This window comes from Octodon degus, unplaced genomic scaffold (genome assembly GCF_000260255.1).
Source record: "Octodon degus isolate 3935 unplaced genomic scaffold, OctDeg1.0 scaffold00051, whole genome shotgun sequence".
Lineage (NCBI taxonomy): Eukaryota > Metazoa > Chordata > Mammalia > Rodentia > Octodontidae > Octodon > Octodon degus.
This window is the reverse complement of record NW_004524627.1, coordinates 14,371,238-14,395,341: the sequence shown is the minus strand read 5'-3', so window position 1 is coordinate 14,395,341 and position 24,104 is coordinate 14,371,238. Positions and strand designations below refer to the sequence as shown.

The 24,104-nt window shown below is 43.9% G+C and overlaps 1 protein-coding gene across 2 annotated transcripts in view; it reads right to left on the bottom strand.

Annotated features, from left to right (window-relative positions):
- Wdfy2 (WD repeat and FYVE domain containing 2) overlaps nucleotides 1-24,104 on the bottom strand; it is a 166,943-nt gene that overhangs the window by 9,350 nt on the left and 133,489 nt on the right. For both annotated transcript variants that reach the window (XM_004633106.3, XM_023717212.1), the window contains 2 exons: nucleotides 12,961-13,087; nucleotides 1,838-1,943 (listed from right to left, as the gene is read on the bottom strand). In XM_004633106.3, the coding sequence (XP_004633163.1) occupies nucleotides 1,838-1,943; nucleotides 12,961-13,087 (233 nt within the window). The remainder of the gene's footprint in view (nucleotides 1-1,837; nucleotides 1,944-12,960; nucleotides 13,088-24,104) is intronic.

Sequence of the window (24,104 nt, the reverse complement as noted above, 5' to 3'; positions counted from 1 at the left end):
TTGAGCAGTGAATGCAAATTAAAATGAGATACTCTTTTAGCCTGTCTCCAGAAGGTCAAAACCTGAAATGGCATAGCAGTAACTGTTAGGGAGGCTGTGAGGTGTCAGGACTGGAAACTCCCATATCTTCCACTACAAGTACAAATGGACACAGCCTCGGTTACTTAGCAAAACCAAGAATCTACCAGGATTGAGCTCACAACAGGTCTATGAGGAGACATGTGAAGTCTCAAGATTTCTGGAAGCCTCTCGGTGCATCAGGTTGGCCAGTGCTTCAGTCAAGCCTCAGGTCTTCCAGGGTGAGCAGCGCATAGCCCCTGCCGTAACCAGGAAGAAGGTCCCCCACACAGCGAGGCACAGAAACACCACAGGACACTTAGGTTTAGAAGTGTGGAACTTGCAAAAAGACACACGGCTGCACTTCCACTGAATATTGACAGCATTGACATACTCGCCAGGACTCGAAAACCACCACATACAAGAGCCCCTGTATCTGCATTTTAGGGGGCATAATTTAAGTCAGAAGACTCAAAAGAATCGTGCATCACCACCTGCCTTCAGCTCTGGAAATCACTTGTCATCCTCATTGGAGCCACTGTGCATAGAGGGAGAGGACATGTGTTGGAAGGGAAAGGACCCTGGTTGTGGTCCCTCAGGCTGGCCTGGGAAGAGGCCAAGGCAGCCTAGGTGGGACTGTCCCTGCAGCGGGCACCAGGCTGAGCCCAAAGCAGGAGCGTGGCTGGTATGACCAGCACTCACGGCAGCGCCCGTTGGCTCTGGTGGATGGTGCCAAGCATACTGCTGAAATGCAATGTTCTACAAGTCCCACTTCCTAACAGTAATGATCATTTTAATTAGTTACTAATAGAGCTCCCGTGGATTTATGGTTTGAGCAAATAAAGTTTTAATCTTCTTAAGCATTTAATTACTGGGATTTGAAAGGCATTACTTTGTGGGTAATAGCAACTATTCTCTTAAAACGAGACTGGGGTAAGGGCATGGAAAGAATTTGGGAAATAACTTTTGTCTGGGAAAAGTGTTCTTTTCTATCTAACTCTTTCATCCTGAAAGAAAGAAATTAAAAGAATGCACACTCTCAAAGAGAAAGGCTACCAAGAATAATTCTAGAGTAATGTGAAAATGGTTCTCTTCAACATACTTGTCAAAGGGGCTTCTCAGTAAACATACTAATTGTTAAGATGCTCAAAGATTAAAAGTAAAGTTCATTAAAGGAGAGCATTGCGATAAAATTTAAGTATGTGTTCAGAAAAGATGGGTATTTAGAACATGAGCCAGGAAGTAGTACAAAAAACATTTCCAGTATTTCCATTAATAACTACTATTTCCTTTTTCTGTGTGTGGTACTGGGAATTGAACTCATGACCTCACACTTGCCAGGCAAGTGCTGTGCCACTGAGCTACGCCCCGGGTCCCAATACCTACTATTTCTATAAATACCAAATTAAGGTTCCTTACTGCTTAGCCACTGCTACCCTCTAAAACATGAAGTCTGGGAGTGTCCCTTTCATGGGGCTAATCTCTGGAAAACAGATGGTGCCTCTTGCTTGCCTGTACTTTTGCTTTGAATGGCTTCAAAGATCAGGCTATAGAAGGCCTATGGTGTAAGCATCAGTCAGAATTCTCATGAAATCTCTATCACACTAATGCCACATGCCAATGTGTAATGGGGGAAAAGGGAACTCACTCTATACTGTAATTTTTAACATTCTGAAACCATGTGTCTTATTTCATGGGTGGTTATCCAAGAACTAAAGAGCTAAGCAGGAGGGCATTTGAAGCCCGAAGTGCACACCTGGCTTGGCCTACGGACACCTACCTCCTGCCGCTCTACGTCCATGTTCCAGATGACAATGCCACCGTCGCCACTGCAGGAGATGAGTTGCCGCGTGTGCTGTGCATAGGAAAGGGCCTGGACCTTGTCACTGTGAAAGAAACCAAGGGTCGTTGACAGGGTGCTCTGCGCCTCAAGCGTAGACCTTGGGAACCTATCAATGGTCAGAATTAAAGGACGCCTGGGTGCTGCTTCAACATTAGCCAATGCCTAAAGAAAGTGCCGATTGTTCAATTGGTTGCTATGTTTTACTGGCTCGCTCTTTCTTTTTTTTTTAGATTTTCTTTCTTTCTATTTACTTTTATTTTATTTTGAAGTATTTCTTTAAGATCTACAACACATTCATAATTTTTTTCAGTCATGACTTTACATTTGAAAAAAAATACATTTTAATCATTTTTGAGGTCATCTATGGAGATGTCTTCTGGGTTCAGGTGACACAGAGGGTGGCTGGCTGTGACCTTGGGCATGAGAATCACAGGTGCTGAGGCCCCAGCAAGCATTTCCTTGAGCCCCAAAATGAATCCAAAGTAGTGCTGGCTTGGAACCTCACTCATGTTCACTACTCTAATTTTATTTCCTCTTTTCTAGTGTTTTAAATTGTTCCTTCTAGTTTGTACAGAGCTGATGAGTCACTTCTTCCTCCCCCAGGGGTTAGAATGACAGAGAGTTCAGTTTTCTGGACGACAGTTTGATGATTACTAGCAATGGGCCATAGAGATCTACAGAGAGCAGGGTATCTGGCTTCTTGGTGGGTTTTGTTCGTATTTGTATATTCTGAGTTCAAATCTGTAAGAATGTTGTGCCTGCTGGGGAGGAGAGCAGTGCTCAGATATCCAGACCAATGACGTAAAAGCATCACAGTGGAAATACTACCTGTTCACGCATGAACTCTGCATGACAAGGCAGCTCTGAGCTGTCTGTGCCCTCCCTCTGCCCTCTGCCCTTGTGAAGTGAGCTACTTTGGTACAGTTCAGTAAGTTACAGTTAAAATAAGGAGTCAAGTCTGTGCCAGGGGAAATAATGAAAAAGAAATACAAGGAAGTACGTATCTTTGTTTTTTGGGTTTTTTTTTGCGGAACTGGGGATTGAACTCAGGCCCTTGCGCTTGCCAGGGAAGCGCTTATTCTACTGAGCCATCTCCTCGGCCCTGTATCTTTGTTCTTTCTTTCTTTCTTTCTTTCTTTTCTTCTTTTTTTTTTTTTTTGCAGAACCGGGGATTGAACTCAGATCCTTGCGTTTGCCAGTCAAGCGCTTATCCTACAGAGCCATCTTCCCTGGCCCCTGTATCTTTGTTTCTGAAAGAAAATACTTTTGAGAGTTTTGTTTCAAATTAATGCTTCTCAAATCTTTTGCTTTCAGGATCCTTTTATACTTCTAAAGTTTATTTGAAGACACCAAAAAGATTCGGTTTAACACATCGGTTTATTTTTCAAAAACCTATTTATTTATTTATTAATTTATTTGGTACACGGTCTCGCTACACAGCTCAGATTTGTAGTGATCCTCTTGTCTCAGCCTCCCCTGTGTGCCACCACGCCTGGTTTTGGTGGCCAGCACAGTATGCCTGGGGTTCCAGGGCCAGCACGACATGTGATACTGGGGATCGAACCCAGGTCCTTGTGCTTGCCAGGCAGGCGCTTAGACTGCCAGGCTATCTCCCCAGCTCAAAGCTTTGGTTTCAATGAATGAAAACTATCAATATTTACTGTATCTCAAATTAAAAGAGAAGTTTAAGAAATATTGATTCAAATGAAAAGATGAATCCATCTCATTTTAACATCATGTGTATTTTGTGAAATCTATGTTTCCAAAAGAAAAAATTTTTGTTAAAAAAAAAGCAATTGTTTAATAAGCCTTTCTACTGTCTGGTTTAATAAGAGATGGAAACCCATATTTTTCTGCATTTATTGTGACCTCATTCATCATGCAGCCCATGGAAAACTGCACTGTATACTCTGGAGATCATATGGATGCTAACGGCAGTCCTAAAGTGCTAATCTGCTGCAGAATATGAAAGGGAAAAATGAAGGACACAGCTTGCAGAATGAGTTTTATTTGCTTTGATTTATAGTATCTGAGGCTAAAAAGGCTATGAAAAGCATTAGAATTTTGGCAAAGTTCTCTCAGTGTTGACATCTTGCTTCTCTCGTTTACTGATCAACGCAGTATAATAGGTGGTATATCTTTACCTTCTACATAGCTGGCAGAGATTCTATGTCTCACCGAATTATTTTTAGTGCTTTATGCTGACTTGATCAGTGTCCTTGGATTATTTAAGGAGAGAGATGACAAAAAGGGCCTTGCAGGGGCCAGGGAGATGGCTCAGTGGAGTAAGTGCTTCCCTGGCAAGTGCAAGGACCTGAGTTCAATCCCTGGTTCCACAAAAAAAAAAAAAAAAAAAAAAAAAAAAAAAAAAAAGGGTCTTACTTGTTCAAAGGACTCAATTCTTTAAAAGTGTATATTTTCAATGTTTATTTAAAAGTGTTTAGAGGCCAGGGAGATGGCTCAGTAGCAAGGGTTCTGAGTTCAATTCTAGGTCCCACAAAAAAAAAAAAAAAAAAAAAAAAAAAAGAGGTTTTTGAAAGTGTTTCAATCAAGTACATAGCCAGGTGCTATTTCTGGAGCACCTGTTCTGTTGTCCTAAATAAGTACCCAAGACTTCTGAGACAACAGACAACTCTTCTGGCCCTGCGGGGGGTGGGGGATGGGGGAGAGACAGACAGACAGACAGACACACACACATACACACACACAGAGACAGAGACAGAGAGAGACAGAGACAGAGAGAGACAGACAAAGTTTTATACCTAACTCTGTTTTTGAGAGATACTGGAAAATCATAAGGATTTATACCTTTACATCATAAAAATACAGATACTATCTAAAACTGTATTTAATGTGTTACTGTTTTAGGAGTTAGGGATGCAAGTGATGCTCAGAGGTATAGCATTTGCCTGTTATGCAGAAGGCTCTGTGGAGGGGAAGGGAGAGGAGGGGAAGGGAGGGAGAAAGGAAAAGAGAAGGAGAGAGAAAGAGAAGAAAAGAAGGGCAGGAAGGGAGAAGAGTCACATGAAAGCATGAAAGGAGTTGCCAGCTTTGCCTAGGCTGAGAGAGTATTAGTAAAATGTTATTAATAAAAACATTTTAGATATTTTATGGGAAGACTCTGGAAACTGGCTAGTATCCTAATTATCTATGAGATGTTTTTACCCTTTGGGAACATAGAACTCAAAAGGAAATAGCTATGGAGGGTATCCCAACTGAGGAGTTTACTGTCTCCCGTTCTGATATTACTGGTAAGCTACTAAGTTTCTATAACCTACAGCCAACTTTTGTATTATCCTGCTACTCGCCTGAGGGCCCTGCTGTGAGAACAGGCCAGCGTCTATGACTTCAATCAACAAGAATCTCACGAGTTTCCTGGACAGGCCTGCATGTACCAGGTATTTAGGGATACCGCTACTTCAAAGAATAGACAGCTGGGATCAGGCCACGGAGCTGATGCTGCTCAGATCATTTTTAAGCCGTGCCAGTGGGATGAGTCAAGATTTCTGGGCTCTCTTCAGTCTGGATGCAGATGGCTTTATGAACATGGACTGCTAAACCAAGAACCAACAAAAGAAGAATTAATTACAGTTCATCCATATGACTGAAAGAACTGAAGAGTAACATTTTATTGTGGATAGTTACTTGGAATGCTTTTTTGTTTTGTTTTGTTTTATATTTTAGAGAAGGGTCTACAGGGTGTTCAGGATCTCACTACTAGATCAGACTCATAGTGATCCCCTGTTTACAGTCTCCAAGAGCTGGGATTACAGGCGTGTGCCACCATGCCCAGTCTCAATTGCCATCTCAGTGCACCCTGGGAGCGGGGCCGGCAAGGTAGGCCGGGGATCAAACCCTGGCCCCTGCGCCTGCTTGCAGGTGCTTTAATCTGCTGAGCTATCTGGCCGGCCCTTGGAATACTATTTTCATGGGGTTTTTTTGAGCCAGGGATTGAACTCAGGACCGTGCCGTGCTTGCCAGGCAGGTGCTTATGCTGCTGGGCTATATCCTGGGTTGGAATACTGTCAATGATGTTTCTATCTTCTGGATATATGAGGATGTCTTTTTCCTCACTTTTTAAGCCATCTCTAGCTTATGTACATAAGTTCTCCTTTTAATTTTTTTTTTTTTTTTTGGCAGAACCGGGAGTTGAACTCAGATCCTTGCGTTTGCCAGGGAAGCACTTATTCTACTGAGCCATCTCTCCAGCCCCTCTCTTTTTATGATCTAAAACATTTCTTAAATGTATTTGGTACAGGGTCTTACTACACAGCTCAGACTTGTAGTGATCCTCCTGTTTTCATCCTCGCCAGCACTGAGATTACCAGGCATCTGCCACCATGTTCAGTCTCGCCAGCTCAGTGTGCCTGGGGACAGGGCCAGCACAGCCTATGGTGCCGGGGATCAAAGCCTGGTCCCTGAGCTTGCCTAAGCAGTCGCTTAGCCTGCTAAGCTATCTCACTGGCCCTAAAGCAAATATTTTAAGTGATAACCAATTCTCTCTTACTGACCAGAATTTAAAAGTAACTGAGTTCCCTTAATTTCAAAGCACTAGAGTTATCTGCAGAGGCTCAATGAAATTCTAGGCATAGGACATAACTGGGTAAACCGAATGCACACCTGGGAGTATCATACCTGAGAACTGAATCAGAAATGACTCCCTACTCTTAGAACTCTCTGAGCTGAGGCCTACAAAGCCTTTCCCCCCAAACTTTCCCAGTGTATGGCTTTCGTGTATTTTAGGGAAGGGTCCACAGGGTGTTCAGGGTCTCACAACTAGATCAGACTCAGGAGGTAAGGAAGGTACCTTGCAGGGAGCTTAGTCCCTGCTGGAAATTCTCAGATGTTTATCCAAGACTTTAAGCATTGTAGGTAAAGTATAGTAAAGAATTTCTCAGGTCTGGTTTCCTAGCCCTAGAAAAGCAAAAAACAGAGTTTCTGCAAAGTCCAATCAAAGATTCACCATAACAAACTCCCAGGCAGAAGTGAAATTTTGTGGGTGTTATGGTTGAATAGCGTCTAGTTCTTTAAGGGTTCATGGATACTCCTGCATACTCTTCTGGGCTGTCTGATTCTGCAGGGGTCTGTACCATTCAGAACCTTTAGCTGAGCTGTTTTATAATTCTACATTATAGAAAACTGACATTGCTATAAGTAAATCTTGTCCTGTGAAAACACCACTGTGAGGCCCCACCTCACCCAAAGAGGCCAGCTGACTGTCTCCACACGAATTCATCTGAGCATCATCCACGGCCCATGCATGTGTTTTCTCTTTCTATTTACCTTTGGACAGAACGCAATAAAGTACTGGTGCTCCTGTTAATTAATGACGAATATAAAACTTTGGACAGGTATTCATGTTTTTAAAAAGTCACTTATTTTTTCACTATCTTGCTTGTTATTCTATACTTTGTAAAGTATTGCATGCAACCATTCTGACATGCAAGGGTAGGAAGGAAAATCTATCTCATTGAGCAGACTTGTATCTTTCCGATTTGAACTAAATTTCATTTGTTAAGGCATTCTGATACACATCAATGATCTTATCACGCCAAAATAAGCTACAGAAGGAATTGCTCTGCCATTCATAGCTGACAGCAACATTCAGCAACAAATACATAATGTATGGGACTGCAGCAATGTTAATACTCCAACACAGGAGTGGAACACAGGGATGCGTGTTGGATTCCGAGCTTTGTAATAAAGCTGCTCAGGGACTTCTTGATGTAAGGATTCAAAATTTAGCCACCTCACAGTTAAAAACGAGACAAAGGAATGTCCCTGGGTTCACAGAATGAAAAGAAATCTTACACTGTGTTTCATCTCACACCACTGTAGCATTTATCCTAGAGAACATTTCAAAGCCGGTTATTATTTCATGGATGAGTGCGCTCCATGCACTGCATACTCCACTGCAAATGCTCCTAAAGGGCACCAAAATCCCCCTCTTCAAGCCATCTATAAATACCACCCTTAGTGGGGCAGCCTCATTTTCCTTCTTACTGGGCCTAGCAGCAACAGATATCTGATCAGGCCCAGATATAAAATTTGAGGAAGACAGTGCAAAATGAAAACATGTGGACCCTTATTAAAAATTTATTAAGAATTACAAGCTGCTAATGGCATGGCATTAGATCTAGAGTGGGATCCTTCTAAGGATGGGGAGTGGTGTGACTGAACAGGTCACGTACCTGTGGGCACTCACTCTGCATCTGCTGCTGACAGAACAGGAAAGGCCTTCACCCCTTACACACACCCCTCCCAGATGATACCTAGGGTTACCCCATACCAAGGGGACCCTAAGTGGGATTGGCCTACCCAACGATCACTGGGTTACTGCCAGTCTGTGCGAGGACTCGGAGGCAATGCTGAGTGCCGGAAGCATTCTGCAGCTCACTGGCAAGGGCTGAGGCTCAGCCTGGGCGTTGCCGCTTGTCCTCGGCACGCCCTCCCAAGCCTGCGGCGCTCCAGCACATGCTGCTCTGCCTTCGGAAACCTTCGAATCCTGAGAACCATGACAAGCTTTCTGTCTCCCGAAACTTAAATCAAGAGTGGCTCTCTCCATACCCCTTCGAGGGCCTCGCTTCCCAGTAAAATGCATAAGCTGCCCCGACTTCACTCATCTTTCCTACTTTAGCATAACTTTGTCAGCCAAGATAATGGATTTTAAAAAACCATTTTGTGTCCTAAATGCCCGATACAAAGCCTAGCTCATAGCTGGAGCTAATATGAATAGAGAGATTAGATACCTATGGCGGTATTTCCTCAAGATATGTTATAGGGAAGAACAGTAGTCATATTAAAAAATATGGCTTTTGACTTATAATTTTCTTTCTTTTTTTTTTTTTTGTATTTTAGAGAAGGGTCTACAGGGTGTTCAGGGTCTCATTACTAGATCAGACTCACAGTGATCCTCCTGTTTAAAGCCTCCCAAGAGCTGGGATTACAGACATGCGCCATCATGCCCAGTCTCAACTGCCATCTCAGTGTGCCCTGGGGGCAGGGCCGGCACAGTAGGCTCGGGGATCAAACCCCCAGCTCCTGCACCTGCTTGTAGGTGCTTTAATCTACTGAGCTATTTGACTTACAATTCTTATTAAGAATATCTTGAACTATGGCCCTTTATTAGGCTTTTAGGTTCCCTGTTGACCCTACAGGGAAACCCAATTCAGTTCTTACCCAGTTCGGTTTTCGACCAGAATCACAGAGAGAAATGAGTACATGAACCAGGGAACCATGTATGTCCCTTTCCTCGGGGTGGTAGGGCTTGGAATGGAATACAGGCCCTTTGTATTGAGCTGCCTCCTTGACCCTTTTTTATTTTTTTGAGATAGGATGTCACAATTTGACAAATTGCTCAGTCTGGGCTCAAACTTGAAATCCATATCCCTCAGCCTCCAGTGGTGGCATTACAGGGAGATGCCACTATGACAGGCTTACATTATATTTTCTGACAACCTTGTGGTGGTCTTCCTTTCTAATACTATCCTTATTTTAGTGGGGAAGAAACTGAGGCTCAAAGAGGTGAAGTGCCTTTCCTTGGGCTACACGGTTGTTATTAGAACAGGTGGCTCAAAGGCCATACACTAAGGTACACAACCATACCACCAGGGGGTATGCAGAGAGAATACACTACACCATACTACACTACACTACACTACACTACACTGCACTATGGGACTATAGCACACTATACAACATACAAGATTCTACCTTCTAAGCAAGCTCTAATATCTAATATTTTAACCTACTATTATATTTTTATTTAGCTAAATAGTAAAAAATAAAATAAATGTTATCATATCCAAATAATTCCTTAGCACTTTAGTGGAAACCACCTCCAAATCCCAGAGATTTACAAGATAAGAAAGTGATCATGCACTTGATCTTTGCCCACCCTCCCTGTTTCAAGCCCAAGAGTCAAATGTGAGATTTCTGCTCCTTTTACTACTGTAGATCAATTAACTTGGTAAAAAGACACAAGTACAAATCTCCTCAATGCACACTTATATGCCAACAGTCCATTTCTTTACTAAAGCACTTGATGCTCACGGCAAAGTTGTGACATGTGGTAAGAGAAGTACAGAAGAAAGCAAGAGCTGGACTTGCGGAGAGAGTCAGAGTGCACAGGCCACGAGAGGCAGGGCACATGGGCCACAAGAGGCAGGGCGCACGGGCCACGAGAGGCAGAGCGCACGGGCCACGAGAGGCAGAGTGCACAGGCCACACGTGCTAAGAGTGCACCTCTGGCCAGGCTGCTGGCAACTTGCTTCTGTCCTGAATACTGCAGGCACTTGTAACACAAAGGTGAGTATGTGTTTAAATATATCTGTACATAGAAAAGGTACAGTAAAAATATGATGCCCCTACGCATTTTGAGCTCCTTTATAATCTTATGGGGCAGTAATCAGTCCTGACTGAAACTTCTTTCTGTAGCACATGACTGTAACTACAAAAATGTCACATTTTCTGCTGTGGAAGGACAAGCAGAAGTTGCAGAACTAGGACAAGCAGATAAGGAGCAACAGCCCACGTCGCAGTTGGACGTTTCCATGCCAGCAAGCCCCTCCCCAGCTGCCTGGTTCTCTCCGTTCCAAACTCACCACTGCTGTCCCCAGTTTGGGACTCTGGCCATTAGTTACCTGGGCGGTTGTGGGGCAATGACTAGCAATTGTAGGACAGCAAGGGACAGCAGCTTTGGCCACAAGTAGAAAGGAAACAAAATGCAGGTGGGTGAAGTGGAGACCACAGGCTGGCTGGTCAGTGTTCACTTTACACCCACAGGACTTCCTGGAGTGCCAGACATGCACAATGGACAGCTCTTTCCCAAACTGCGTTATGGTACTAGCTAGAATCTAAAAATGCAAATCTAAAATTCTTATCTAAAATGGTATCTGAACCCTCTGAGTGGTTGTAAGATTAAAATGAAGAGCCTGTAGGGTTTTTTGGGCACACTATTAGGTGCTATTTAAATACAAGAAGCCTTAGTGGCCCATTTCTGGCTGAAGGAATGGCTGCTATGCGAGGTCCTGGGCTCCTCTCCTGCCAGCTGCCTGTTGCCCCTCCTTTTGGCCTTCGCTGTGAACCTTATACTGCTTCTTCAGCGCCCACACGGCCCCATGCCCACCTTGGCAGTCAGATCTCTTCTGAAAGGGTGTCCCCAGGTGATGGGAGGACATTTGCTCCTCTCACCTCTGAGACACCAGGGCAAGCCCTCTCCGGCTGGGAACCGTGCACAAGCAGCCCTCACAGAGTACCTGTATGTACTGCCAAGCTGTCTGAGCAGTGTGCCCAGTGGTGCCCAGCCCCCGGCAGCATGCCCACCTACACACATGGAGCCTAAGAGCGATTGATCAGCATAGACTCCGAGTAGGCCTATTTCATTTTTGAAAAGGTCAAACCTGCACTTCTTAGAAAGTGGAAGGCCTATTTGTTTAAGTTTTATTTTTCTGGGACTGAGAAATATATCCTAAAGTGGAAACTTCTATTTTTTTGTGTGGTACTGGATTTTGAACGCAGGGCCCCACATGTGCGGGGCAGACACCTTACCGCTGAGCTCCACCCGACCCCAGCTTCTCCTTTCATTATAAACTGGAGGTTTAAGATCCCCAGAACCACATCTCACAGATGGGGCAAGGGCCTTCAGCACACAGTAATGCTGAGGTTAAACTCCACAGTAGCTTATCATCCTGTGGGCGAAATCTATCAAGGCGGCTTATAGACTTTATTATCCACTAAAACTAAAACTAATTAGGAGCTACGCTGAGTGGTTCCAACACACACCACTGGTATTCTTTCAAAACCTGCATTTTATTTCTCCGAGAGGCGGAGCTGGCAGGAATTATTTGGCAGATTAGATAATCACTGAGTGTTATTAAATAGAACAGTGTTTTGTCTTTTCTTTTTCTCTACACAGATGACACACACTTGTAAACGGCCTGGATGCGTGTGTCCCCCTGTCATGGAGATACACCCGAGGGAACAATTCCTCCACTGAGCTCAGGGCTGGGCTGCACCACACACCACGCCAGGGCCCAGACAATGCTGTGTCCTCTGAGGACAGCGAGAAGGGCTGAACGCCTGCTTCTCAGACAGTAAAGCTCCAATATGAACATACGTTTTTGCACATAGGTCCTCCAAAACTCACTTTTTAGCCATAACCCCCAAATTCCCCTTTGCCTACTTAGGAAACTATTTGGATACTAATTTTCCCAGGCAGATTTACAGAAATGCTAATGCTGCTTCAAACCACTTCGTTAGTGGAAGTATCACTGATATTCCTTAATGGCTATCTAGCATCATTATCATTTTAGAACTTGCACAAGTAAAACATAACCCAGATTACCTCTGGACTTGTAAAACTGATCTACACAAAAAGATCAAGCTTGCCCCCTGGGGACAGTGACAGCCACTGTGAGGCCACTCTGAGTGTGGTTGGGGGTCACCAGGCCTAACACACAACCCCAGAGCCCCAAGCCAGCAACCACAATCTTAGCCTGGAATTTATTTTTTTTAACAAATTCCTCCTGGACACTTGGTGCAAAGCAAAGCCTGAGACCTGCCCCAAGGAACTCAAGGCTTTCTCTGCTTTCCTCTCAGCCCCTCAAGCCCACCCCACACAGAAGAACTGGTAAGACTCAAGGTGACTCTTTGTGAGTCTGGAAAGTACAAAATGGACCCCTGAGGGTACTGTCTCTCCCCTATCCCTGGGCTACCAGAAGTCTTAAAGCTACACTCAATTACAGAAAGTTGTAGGCCTATCTGGCGCATATTTTGGTTCTTTTTTTCTCTCAAATTTTTATTCTTCTGTTCTCCCAGGCTCTAACTTTTACCTTTACTTGCTGCCATGATTTTATTTTTGTTAGCAACTCAAGCCCTCTGTGGAACAGAGCAGGGCATAAAATACAAACACACTTTCCCACAGACACAACTGAGGCAGCCGTTCTGTGCTCCTGCCGCGTTCCTCCCCGCGCAGAGCCCTGCAAGGCTGCCCTGCTCCCCACGCCCCTTCCACCTGGGAGTCTTTTCCTCAACCTCTGATAAAGCACCAGCTCCCTTACTTGTGTCCTTGGAGTTCGATAGCCGTTCCTTTTCTCCCACCGATGTCCCACATGATGACAGAGTGGTCGGAACTGCCTGAGAACAGCACCCGCTGCACTGGGTCCCAACAGAGAGCCGTCACCCCACCTGAGAGGACAGACATAGCCGGGCATTAGTCACAAAGCAGCAATGTCACTCAACAAGGGAATGAGAATGGAAAAGACAGAGGACCCGGTGTACTTTCTGGCATACTGAACCTCTGGGTTAGACAAGTAAGTAACTCCTAAAAGAAAAAAATCTGGCTTGAGAGTAAAAATCCCAGTCTTTATGCATTTCCCCCTAAATGTAACGCACCATAAAATCAATTACCATAAAGACCACTGGGAAATGAAACGAGACAATTAACTGACCTTCAAAAAACATATATAATTCTGAGAAGAATGAAAAATATTGCTCTATTTGGAAATATTAATCATATTTTCTTAACTTCTATCTTCCACCCTAATAATAACAGAAGACAAACAAATGGAAATTAAAGGGGCTCAATTTGATTTTCTATTTTTTTTGCATATATACTCATAGTATGTACAGAATTTACAAAAAAAAAGTATACATACTTCAGGGAAAAAAAGTAGTGTGATGTTTTCTCAACAGCTGGTATTATCCTCATGCGGGGGGCCCTAGAGGATGTCATAAATCACAGAAAACCCACTACACTGCCAGCCCTTGGAGAGGAAATTGCAAATGCACGCAGCACAGCAATCTTAATGAAGGAGGTTACCAAGCAGCAGTTCACCATACTAATTAATATGTGGAAGCTGAGGGCCACCACTCTGAGTGCCTTTTGTAACTGTAGAGGCCAAAGGTAACTTCCATTAATCTCATGATATCTCAATAAATTTACTGAATTAAAATATCTATAGAAATTTTTCTTTTCTTGAAGTATACATACACCTTTCTGTGGACACTGTATTTATGGGGTACAGTGTGATGACTCATTACAAGTATGCATTGCACAATGATCAAACCAGAGCAGTCAGCATATATGTATCTCCTCAAACACTTACCATTTCTGGTAGGAACATTCAAAATCCTTTCTTCCAGTTAATTGGAGAGATACAATACTATGCTGTTAACCATAAACACCCTACAGAGGCTGGGCATGGTGATATGTGACATGCTTATGAATTTCAGCACTCAGGAGGCTGAGGCAAATCCTAGGCCAGCCTGGCCACACAGCAAAACACATTATCAAAAAACCCCACATACAAACAAACAAAATACAGTCATCCTCCAGTGCAATAGAAAACCTGCACTTGTTTTCCTTTCTAGCTGTAACCTGGTATCCATCTATGATCACCTCCCACCCCAAGCCCCTACCTCCCAGCTTTGGTACTCACTCTTCTCTCCACAACTTGTAGAGATCAATACTTCTAGATCTCATATGAGTGAGAGCATGTGGCACTTCTTCTGTATCTGACTTATTTCAGTTAACACAATGTTCTCCAAGTCACCCATGTTGTCCATGAATTTCATCCCTTTTAATAGAACTGTATTCCACTGTATACACACCATATTTCCTTATCCACTCCTCAGCTGACTGACATTGACATTGTATCCACTTCTTAGTTACTGTAAATAGTGCCACAATAAACATAGGAGTGTGGTTATCACTTCAACATGCTGACTTCATTTCTTTTGGACATATACCCAGGAGTGGGATTGCTGGATCATATGATTCCATTTTTAAGTTTTTTTGAAGATCCTCCATATTTCCACAATGGCTATACCAACATGTCCCCACAACAGGGTGCAAGGGTTCCTCTCCATATCCTCACCTATATTTGCTCCCCTTTTAAATAAAAGTCATTTTAACTAGAGGGAGGTAAGAACTCCTTGTAGTCTTCATATATTTCCCAGATTAGTGATGTTGAGTATTTTTCCTTCATATACCTCTTGGCCATTTCTCTGCCTTCTTTTGAGAAATGCCTATTTTAGGTTTTTTATCCTGAACTTCAGATAAAATTAGGGCACAATATTAGAATTTATTTATTTATTTATTTATTTATTTTAGGGGGTGGAACTAGGGATTAAACTCAGGTCCTTGCGCTTACCAGGGAAGTGCTTCCGGGCTTCAGAGGGGAAGATGGTACACAGCTCTGTTTCCTGGGGAAGCTTGTTGTGTTTACTTTCCTAATGGGAACTTGGCTTTGCTCATTGTTGGAGGAACTTGGGACCTCATTGTTGCTGAGGATGGCTGTAGTACTTCTGTAGGGAGCTCTTGTGCCTACCTTGAGTGTTGCTTCCTGGCCCCAGTTCAGGTTCCTCAGCCTCCTAGCACAGATCTTTCATCCCACTGGTATAGGATGTCTAGCTTCCACCACTGACCCTTGGGCCTTCCCAACACAGATATGCAAAGTGGGCCTGCATGAGACATCACTGTGGGCTCTAGGCCTCCAGCCGGCCTTGTGGGAGGCATTGCTATGAGCTCTAGGTCTTCAGCTGGACTCAGGCAGGATGTTAGGATCCAGGCCCTCAGCAGGATCTTTGGTCTTTTAGAGTGTGGACAGATTTCCTGCACTCTTTCAATATGATTCTCTGTGTGATTCATTATAAAATAACCTTATAAAATGTGTCCTGTATTGTCCTGCTTGAAAAATACCAAAGCATGATAGGGGATGATGGTAACACGAGTAGGTACTGTGACCACTACAACCTCACTACTAACAAGATCAAACACTTATCCACTTCGTAAGACTGGTGAGAATTAATCACATAGGACCACACCATAAAGTGTAGTGTTTGGCTGTATGCGGGCTGCTGGCATCATTCTAGGCTATGGCTATGAAATATTAGGACAGATTTTCTTCTCTGGTACTGCCTTTGTAAATCAAACCCCTTGTATACTGACAGCAGTAAGAAGTTTTTTCATATAAGCTGAGCATGGCTGAGTGCTAGATGTGGGAGGCCATCTAAATATGAATTTCAGAAATACTCATTTTTTTACATTACTTATTAAAAATTCATATTCCAAGAAGAATATAAAATAGCTTATTCCCAACACAAGGTCCCCAGTTCAATCCCCATTACCAAAAAAAGAAAAAAGCTTATTTGTTGGAATCTCACATTTTAAAAACTTAAAGATTATCAATTTGCTTGAATGAATCGTTTAAGATCTTTTAGAGAAATTCCTCTCATAATTGTCTCAGAAGATATTTTTAAGATGAAAAGGAAAAAGAAAACTCACTGTTTGGGTTCACGCTTCCTAACTTCGCCCTGCACCTGCATGGCATCCTGCGCGCACACACTCCTGGCCACGTGAGAGTGAACGCCACCTCCCCAGGGCTGGCACAGCCGATCCCCTCCTACGGCTCCCAGCCCTCGGTGCCTTCCACCATCCTCCACCCCACAGCAGTGGCCACGTGCAGTGCCAGGGCCCAGGCTCTAGTACTTTCCGCTGAATGGTAGAGGAGCAGGTGAATAAAATCCACAGAAGTCCTTGTTTTCTACTCCATGCAAACCCCTGCCTTGATGACGCTGCCTCCTGAGAGACACCTCCCTTCACTACCCTCATGATTCTCCTCATCACTCGCACTGTTTTTACTTGGCTTTTCTCCATGCTGGTTGTCTGCTGCTCTAGTATAAGCACATGGAAGGCACCAGTGTTACCAATGCTGCGAATCCTACCTGGCTTAAAGTACGTACTCAAGAAGCGTGTACAAGAAAAGCAAGTAATTGAATGAAGGAGCGAAAATAGGAATCAACATCCTTGTTCTTCTTCTGAGCAGATAAAGAAAGTGTGACAACTGTCTCCTGGCTGGCTGGGGCTGTTCACGTGATGCCTTCTCTTCTACTTTTAGTCAGGGAACATTCATCTCAAAGACAATCTCTGAGCTGGTCTTACTTTACTAGAAAACACTATGATTAGGAGGACAGATAAAGGCAAAAAGCTCGGGTTTTCCATCACATCAGATTTAAATAATGGTGGGCACTGGCAGAAGGAATGGCTGGAAAGATTTAACTGAATCAGACTTACGTGGAGGGGCTCTCCATCCTGTCAGAACCAGCACGAAAATACTGTTTCATAATGTAGCACGTGGAATTCGGAGTGGGGTGGGGGGGGTGAAGGTTATCTGAGTCTGGAATGCAGCAGCCTCACTTCCGTATTGCCTAACTGCGCCAACAGGCCCACTGAGAGCTGAGTTATAAACGGGAAACGCAGCACCCTTTCCGAATCAGTTCAACAAGTATGCACTGAGCACCTTCTGTGTGGCAGGCACTGTGCTAGGCTGTGTGGATACACTCACATAAGACAGAGACCACAGACACGCAGGCAGGGACAACGAGACTCTTTGTCTTGGACACAGGTTCTCGTTAAGTAGCTCAGGCGGGCCCTGAGCTCACTACGTAGCCAAGGCTGGCTTCAAACCCAAAGGCACAGTGGCCTCCTGCCTCAGCATGCATCCCCCACAGGGCATCCACGTGGGCCACGTGCCCCAACCCACAGACAGCAGGCCAGAGCTACCCTTCCTGTAAGTTTTCAGGGTTCATGGTATTTTCAATGATAAACATAAATTCTTCCAGATCATTTTACTTCACTTATCCATTTTTCTACTCTCCTTGAATGTTTCACTTCCTGCTTCTTCTCCCTGCCTGTGACTGCCACAATATAACCTCTAGGATAGTTTTTAAATAAAATGATTTTCCAAACTAAAGGCTATTTATCATTTTTTTAATGTTTACAAAACCTTTATTTAGAATGAAGAGAAAGTGCTGGAAATGGACAGTGGTGCTAGCTGTATAACTTTGTTAATATATTTAATGCCACAGAATCATACATATAAAAATTGCTAAAATGATAAAATTTAATTATGTATATTTTATCAGAATAGAAAAGCGTACATGTGAACTGAGCGACTGCACCAAAGATAGCAATGTATAACAGTGGGGTCATGCTTGGAATGCCGGTCATTCTGGTCTTCTAAATACGTACTGCTTGCCATGACATACCAATTATGGCCAGACTGTATCTCAAGTAAATGTTTTTTGTTTTTTGTTTTTTTTATAAATGTTCCATCTTATGCCTGAGATGTTTGATATTCAAACAGATAGTGAGATTAAACCCATCTGCATATGTTGTAGGGCAATAATAAGCTTCTCTTCTGGAGGTTAACAACCTAAGTTTGCAGACCAAAAATTAGAGAAAAAGAAGGACGGCAAAGTCAGCCAACATTTTGGCCCTAGCCTTTCGGGGTCAGTGAGGACTCAGGACATAGGAGAACCTATACTGTAACATTATTTAACTCAGTAGTACCCCAAATTTTCTGATCGAGGAGATTATGGGGCTACAGAGGAATGTGATTGATGACGTAGTGTGTGCCTAAAGAGAGTCACGTGGAGAGAAAACATTCTCTCAGGCTTTCTCAGAGAGCAAATTGGTCAAGCAATGGCCGTGACTTGTCAACATGGCTGACGCTGACAAAGGATCTACAAAGTGTGGTACAAGGTTTTGGGATAAGTCCTGAGGGGACTTGACTAACCATGTCAGATATAAAAGTTACACTTTTTGTTATATAGGTCTTGCTTTATCTTGGTCTTAACCAACCAGCAGAAAAATGTAGAAACAAGGTATGAAAAGTGAAACCATGTTAATATGCTGAGATGTGGAAAGCTCAAGTCATCAGATTCGGATGTTGCCAGTCCTGTGGATAACCTACTACTATTGTCAAGTACTGGACTATATTGGAATATTTTGTTGAATTCATGCACCTACAATATTTGGGTGGCAATGGAACACCCATCTCTAACAAAACTGAACAAAAAATGGTGACATAAATGAAGGACAATTGTGTATCTGTATATACAAAATAGGATACACATATAGCTACTTTTTCCTAATTCAATAAGAAGAAAGATCTGTACTAATAGGGTATGGGCAGGCTATCATCTCTGCATCTTGTGCTATGAATGACTATTACAAAGACAACAATATGCAGTGTATTAATTATTGTAACTCTCCCAGCAACCTGTTTTGAAGCTGTCACACTGCAATTTTTTTCTCCATAAAATTAATTTTAAAAAATTTTTTAAAAAGAATAAAAAAGTGACACTAAATTTTTTTTTAGTGAGGGATGGGGGTCTTGCTGTGCTGCCTAGGCTGGTATACAACTGGAATCAGGTGAGCCTTCTACCTTAGCCTCCAGAGTAGCTGGCAATACAGACACATACCAAGGTGCCTAGCTCCACATTTTGATTAGTTAGAAGAGAGTTTCAAATGTCAAAGTATATAAACATTTTCAGCAATTTAATACATGTTACCAAAATGCTTAGTAAAATAAAATTTTTTGAGACTTTCACAACACACCTTGTAAGAGCAGAGTGCGGAGTGCTGCGAAGCCAGGGGTGAAGGCGGCTGTCTGGGCCTTTCCTAGAGTGCAATCAGGTCAGTGCAGAGTCTGGCTTCACAGCCTCAAGGACAGGACAACCTGGCTGATGCGACTGCAGCACAGCCCAACTCAGCACTCAGCCTGTGGTCTCCTGAATAAAAGCCCTCACTTCCTAGCATCTGTCACTATGTTCTGCTCTAGTTTGAAGTGACATCACAGGATTGTATAAGGCTGAATGGGCTCCACCTCTAGGCTACCGCTCCTTCTCCTTGAATGCTATGCCTCCTTGGGAAGCCTTCCTTTGTGCAGAGGAGTGGTCCTCTTGCTGCCTACTTCTAAGTGGCCTGCATGTGGCATCAGGCCTTCACAGCACTTGCTATCTGAGTGACGTCTGTAGTCACTGATGCCATGTTATTCCATGCTGGACTGGAAGCTGAGTAAGGACCAGGATCATGTTTGTTTACTTGACTGAATTGATGGCTAGCTGTACCTGCTCACCTGCTTTGTATAGTTGTGGGATCTGCACAAGTCTTCATTATCAAGTATTAAGGTTCTTAATTTAATTATGTGATCTTTCATAAGAGCACTGAACTTTATTGGTTTGTGTAGTTATTTTTGTCAATATTGATCCTTCTGATAATTGTCCTAATAGATAATGAACAAGGCGTATTTAATTTTTCATTAATTACGATGCTTTGGCAGATTTACAATCAAGTCCTACTGTTTCCAATATGGTCATGTTAATTAAAAATATTTGAAATTAAAAAAAAGATTTTATTGATGCTGTTAATTTTCAGTGGTCAAAAAGACTTTTTTCCACTGCATTCCAATCAGTTCATGGCTCTCGGTACAAATACATTCTATTTTCTCCAAAACAACAAGGAGCCATGATGTGGCATCTAGCTCCAGAAAGAAAACCAGCAGAGGGAGCACAGGAACACAAAACTAATTTCCGGAATCCCTACAGATTAGGAAATGCTCTGGACTCCAGGAGTGACTGTTAGGCTGATGCCATCACTAACCCCCATTTTTGGATGGCCCTGTGTCTTTGTTTTGTTTTGTTTTTGTCTTTTTGAGACAAGGTCATGCATGCTAGGCAGTTCAGGTTGGTCTTGAACTCATTGCGATCCTCCTGCCTCAGCCTTCTGAGTGCCAAGATTAGAGGCAGGTGCCATTATGCCATTATGCCTGGCTGGCCCTCTGTATTACAGCACAGTAACGGTAAAGTGTGACAGCTCTACACACACGCCAAGGCTTACTTGTGTTTGCATTTAGATATGGATTGACGGCACCCCCAAGACCACTCTTTAATGCACGTGAGTTTGCTTTAGGGTCTTTGTCTAGTCTCTACACAAACTCCCTTCCCAGCACTGTGTCTGCTGGGTTGGGGACAGAGGGCCCAGAAAAGACACAAGAAAAACTCAACCATACGCTGGATTCATGATGGACTCTTTTAGCAACCTTGCTAAATCTTTAAATGAGGAACCTGAGCTACAGCCAAATTCTAGGTGGATGGATAATGCTCGCTAGGAATGGTAACAAGTTAAATACAAGAATTTTACTGTTCCATCTGCCTTTGTATTCGTGACCTTCATGAGCCACGTCCTATCTCCCTCAAAGAGTTCATGGTAAAAATGAAATGAAAATGCTTTAAGCTCTTTGAGAAAGACAGAACCCATCGCAAGGTAGTGTCAGAATAGGCCTGCAAAACACGAGCCTTCCGACCCACATTGGGCTGACAAATTGTGGTTAGAAGTAGCTAGTTGGCCCTTCTTTTTTTAATCTGTTATTTATTTATTTGGTACAGGGTTTTTTGTTTTTTGTGGGTTTTTTTTTTTGTATTTTAGGGAAGGGTCTACAGGGTGTTCAGGGTTTCATTACTAGATCAGACTCGTGGTGATCCGCCTGTTTACTGCCTCCCAAGAACTGAGATTACAGGTGCACACCACCACATCCAGTCTCCATTGCCAGCTCAACGTGCCCCGGGGGCGGGGGCAGGACCAGCACAGCAGGCCTGGGATTGAACCACCAGCCCCTGAGCCTGTTTGCAGGCACTTTAATCCGCTGAGCTATTTGGCTGACCCTGGTACAGGGTCTTGCTATGCAATTTGAATTCGTAGTGGTCCTTCTGTCTCAGTCTCTTTAGCACTGGGATTACAGATGTGCATCACCACGCCCGGTTTCAGTGGCCAGCTTGGCGGGCCTGGTTCTGGGGCAGGGTGGCAAGCAGTACTGGAGACTAAACCCAGGACCTTGCATGCCAGGCAAGCACTTAAGATTGCTGAACTATCTCCCTAACCCACTACTTAGCCCTTCTGACCTGGAGGCAGCCACATAGAATTCAGAGGACTAAAGAGTTCGGGGGCAGGCCCAGAGCCATTGCTGCCTACATCAAATCTGGGGGCTGTCTGGGAGGAAGGGTGGGAGGCAGAGAAAGACCAACAGCTGGAGTGAGACAGAGACTGCTGGAAGACAGACAGAGAACACAGCCCATCTGCTGAGCTAGCTCTCCACATACATGTGGTATATATCAGCGCTGAGATAGGACTGGGGACTTTGTCCACATTAGGCACCACTATGCCCCTGGGCTACAACCTCAGCTTGAATTGTGATTTTTTTTTTTTTTTTTTTTTTCAACCCTCTACACGTTTATCCTTGCTTTCCCATTGCCAGCGTCTCATTTCAAGGGATAGTTTCCTACTAGCTTTTGAAGCACACTCATTACCACAGAGCAATCTTCTAAAATCAGATCAAGCTAACTTCTTTGTATCCAACTCTTTAATAGTTTCTCACAGACATCAAAATAATGGCTGAGTGAAGCCTCAAGGATCTGAAGTGATTCTTGCTTCTTTTCTGGCTTCCCCTCTACCACTGTTTCCCTCCTTCTTCCTCTTCCCTAGGGTTCTAGCTGAGGATAGGATAGGATATAGGATAGGATAGGATAGGATAGGATAGGAGATAGGATAGGATAGGATATAGGATAGGATAGGATAGGATAGGATAGAATAGGATAGGATACAGGACAGGATATAGGATAGGACAGGATAGGATATAGGATAGGAGAGGAGAGGAGAGGAGAGGAGAGGAGAGGATATAGGATAGGAGAAGATATAGGAGAGGAGAGGAGAGGAGAGGAGAGGAGAGGAGAGGAGAGGATAGAGGATAGAGGATAGAGGATAGAGGATAGAGGATAGAGGATAGGATAGGATAGGATAGGATAGGATAGGATAGAGGATAGGATAGGATAGAGGATAGGATAGGAGAGGAGAGGAGAGGATAGAGGATAGGAGAGGATAGGATAGGAAAGGAGAGGAGAGGATAGAAGAGAGGAGAGGAGAGGAGAGGGGAGGGGAGGGGAGAGGAGGGGAGAGGAAAGGACAGGATATAGGATAGGACAGGATATAGGAGAGGAGAGGAGAGGAGACAGACACTGCTGTGAGACAGAGAGCAGCGCCCAGGACTGCTATGGTCTTGCATGTTTCCATGTGACTAAAATCCGGCTAGTTTCCTCCACCTGGCCTGCTCTTCTCACTTTTTTTTTTTTTTTTTTTTTTTTTCGTTGCTGGGACAAAATACCTGACATACAGAATTAGGGAAGGAAAGGTTTATTTAGCTCACATTTTTTTTTTTTTTTTTTGTGGTGTAACCCGGGATTGAGCTCAGGCCCTTGTGCTTGCCAGGGAAGCACTTATCCTGAACCATCTCCCCAGCCCCCACTTCCCACTTTTTTGCAGGTCAAAGAGCATCTCCCACGGGAATGCCTTCCTGCTTCCTGTCTCCTTCCATGTAAGTTCACGTCCTAGGTTCCCTGAAGAGCGCAGCGCTTGCTTCCCCTGCCTTGGCCACATATCACAGCGATAGCTTAGCGCGTGTCTCACCAGGTTGTGGGAATGTGCGAGTGGTGACTGCCTCTTATTTTTGTGACAGGAGTAGTAGCTGAGATCAACAGTGAGGACACAGAGTGCAAGAAGGAGAGGACGCAGAGGGCACTCAGCTGTTCCGAGAACCTGCACACGAGGCACGGGATGCAAACTGGGAGAGGCACTTCACAGCAGCAAAAGGAAGGCAGTGACAGAAAGAGCGGTCACAACGTCAAATGCTCCTGAGAGGCTGAGTGTGACAAAGTTTAAGATGTGTCCCAGCAGGTCACTGGTCCCCTTGGGGAGAGCAGTTCAAGTGGAGCAAGAGACAACCAAGACTGCAGGGTCCTGGAAGGCAAGTGAAAGGTGAAGACAGAAGAAGGTGGGAAAATCTCACTCTTCGGAAATGACTGCAGAGTGAATGAGCCAGTTAAGAGGGGCTAAGCACCATGTGATTCCACTCGGGAGGGACCCAGAGCAGACAGATTCAGAGGCAGAAGGGCGGCTGCTGTGGGCCTCAGACAGGGTGGGGTCCTGTCCGAGGGCAGAGCTGCAGCTTTGCAAGCTGAAAGATGTGCCCTGACCAGACAGTGACAGCAGCTCTACAACACGCATTGACTCACAATACGTGAATACATAAATGCCATACAGCAGGGCTTTTAAATGGCAAATTTCATGTTTTGTACATTTTACATATTGTTTAGAAAGGCAGCACTGGTAAGAGAGCGGGATTCAGACAATTTTTGTTTGTTTTCTCCACAAGAAGGTAAGAAATTTAAGCATGTGAATAAATTGAGAAAAATAAGCTAGCCAAAAAGGAGACAAACGGAATCTATTCTGAGGAGAATTAGCTGGGATCAGAAGAAGGTGGGTTCCCTTGCACTGGGATGTGGTGGGGACAGAGGAAAAGATATTCTG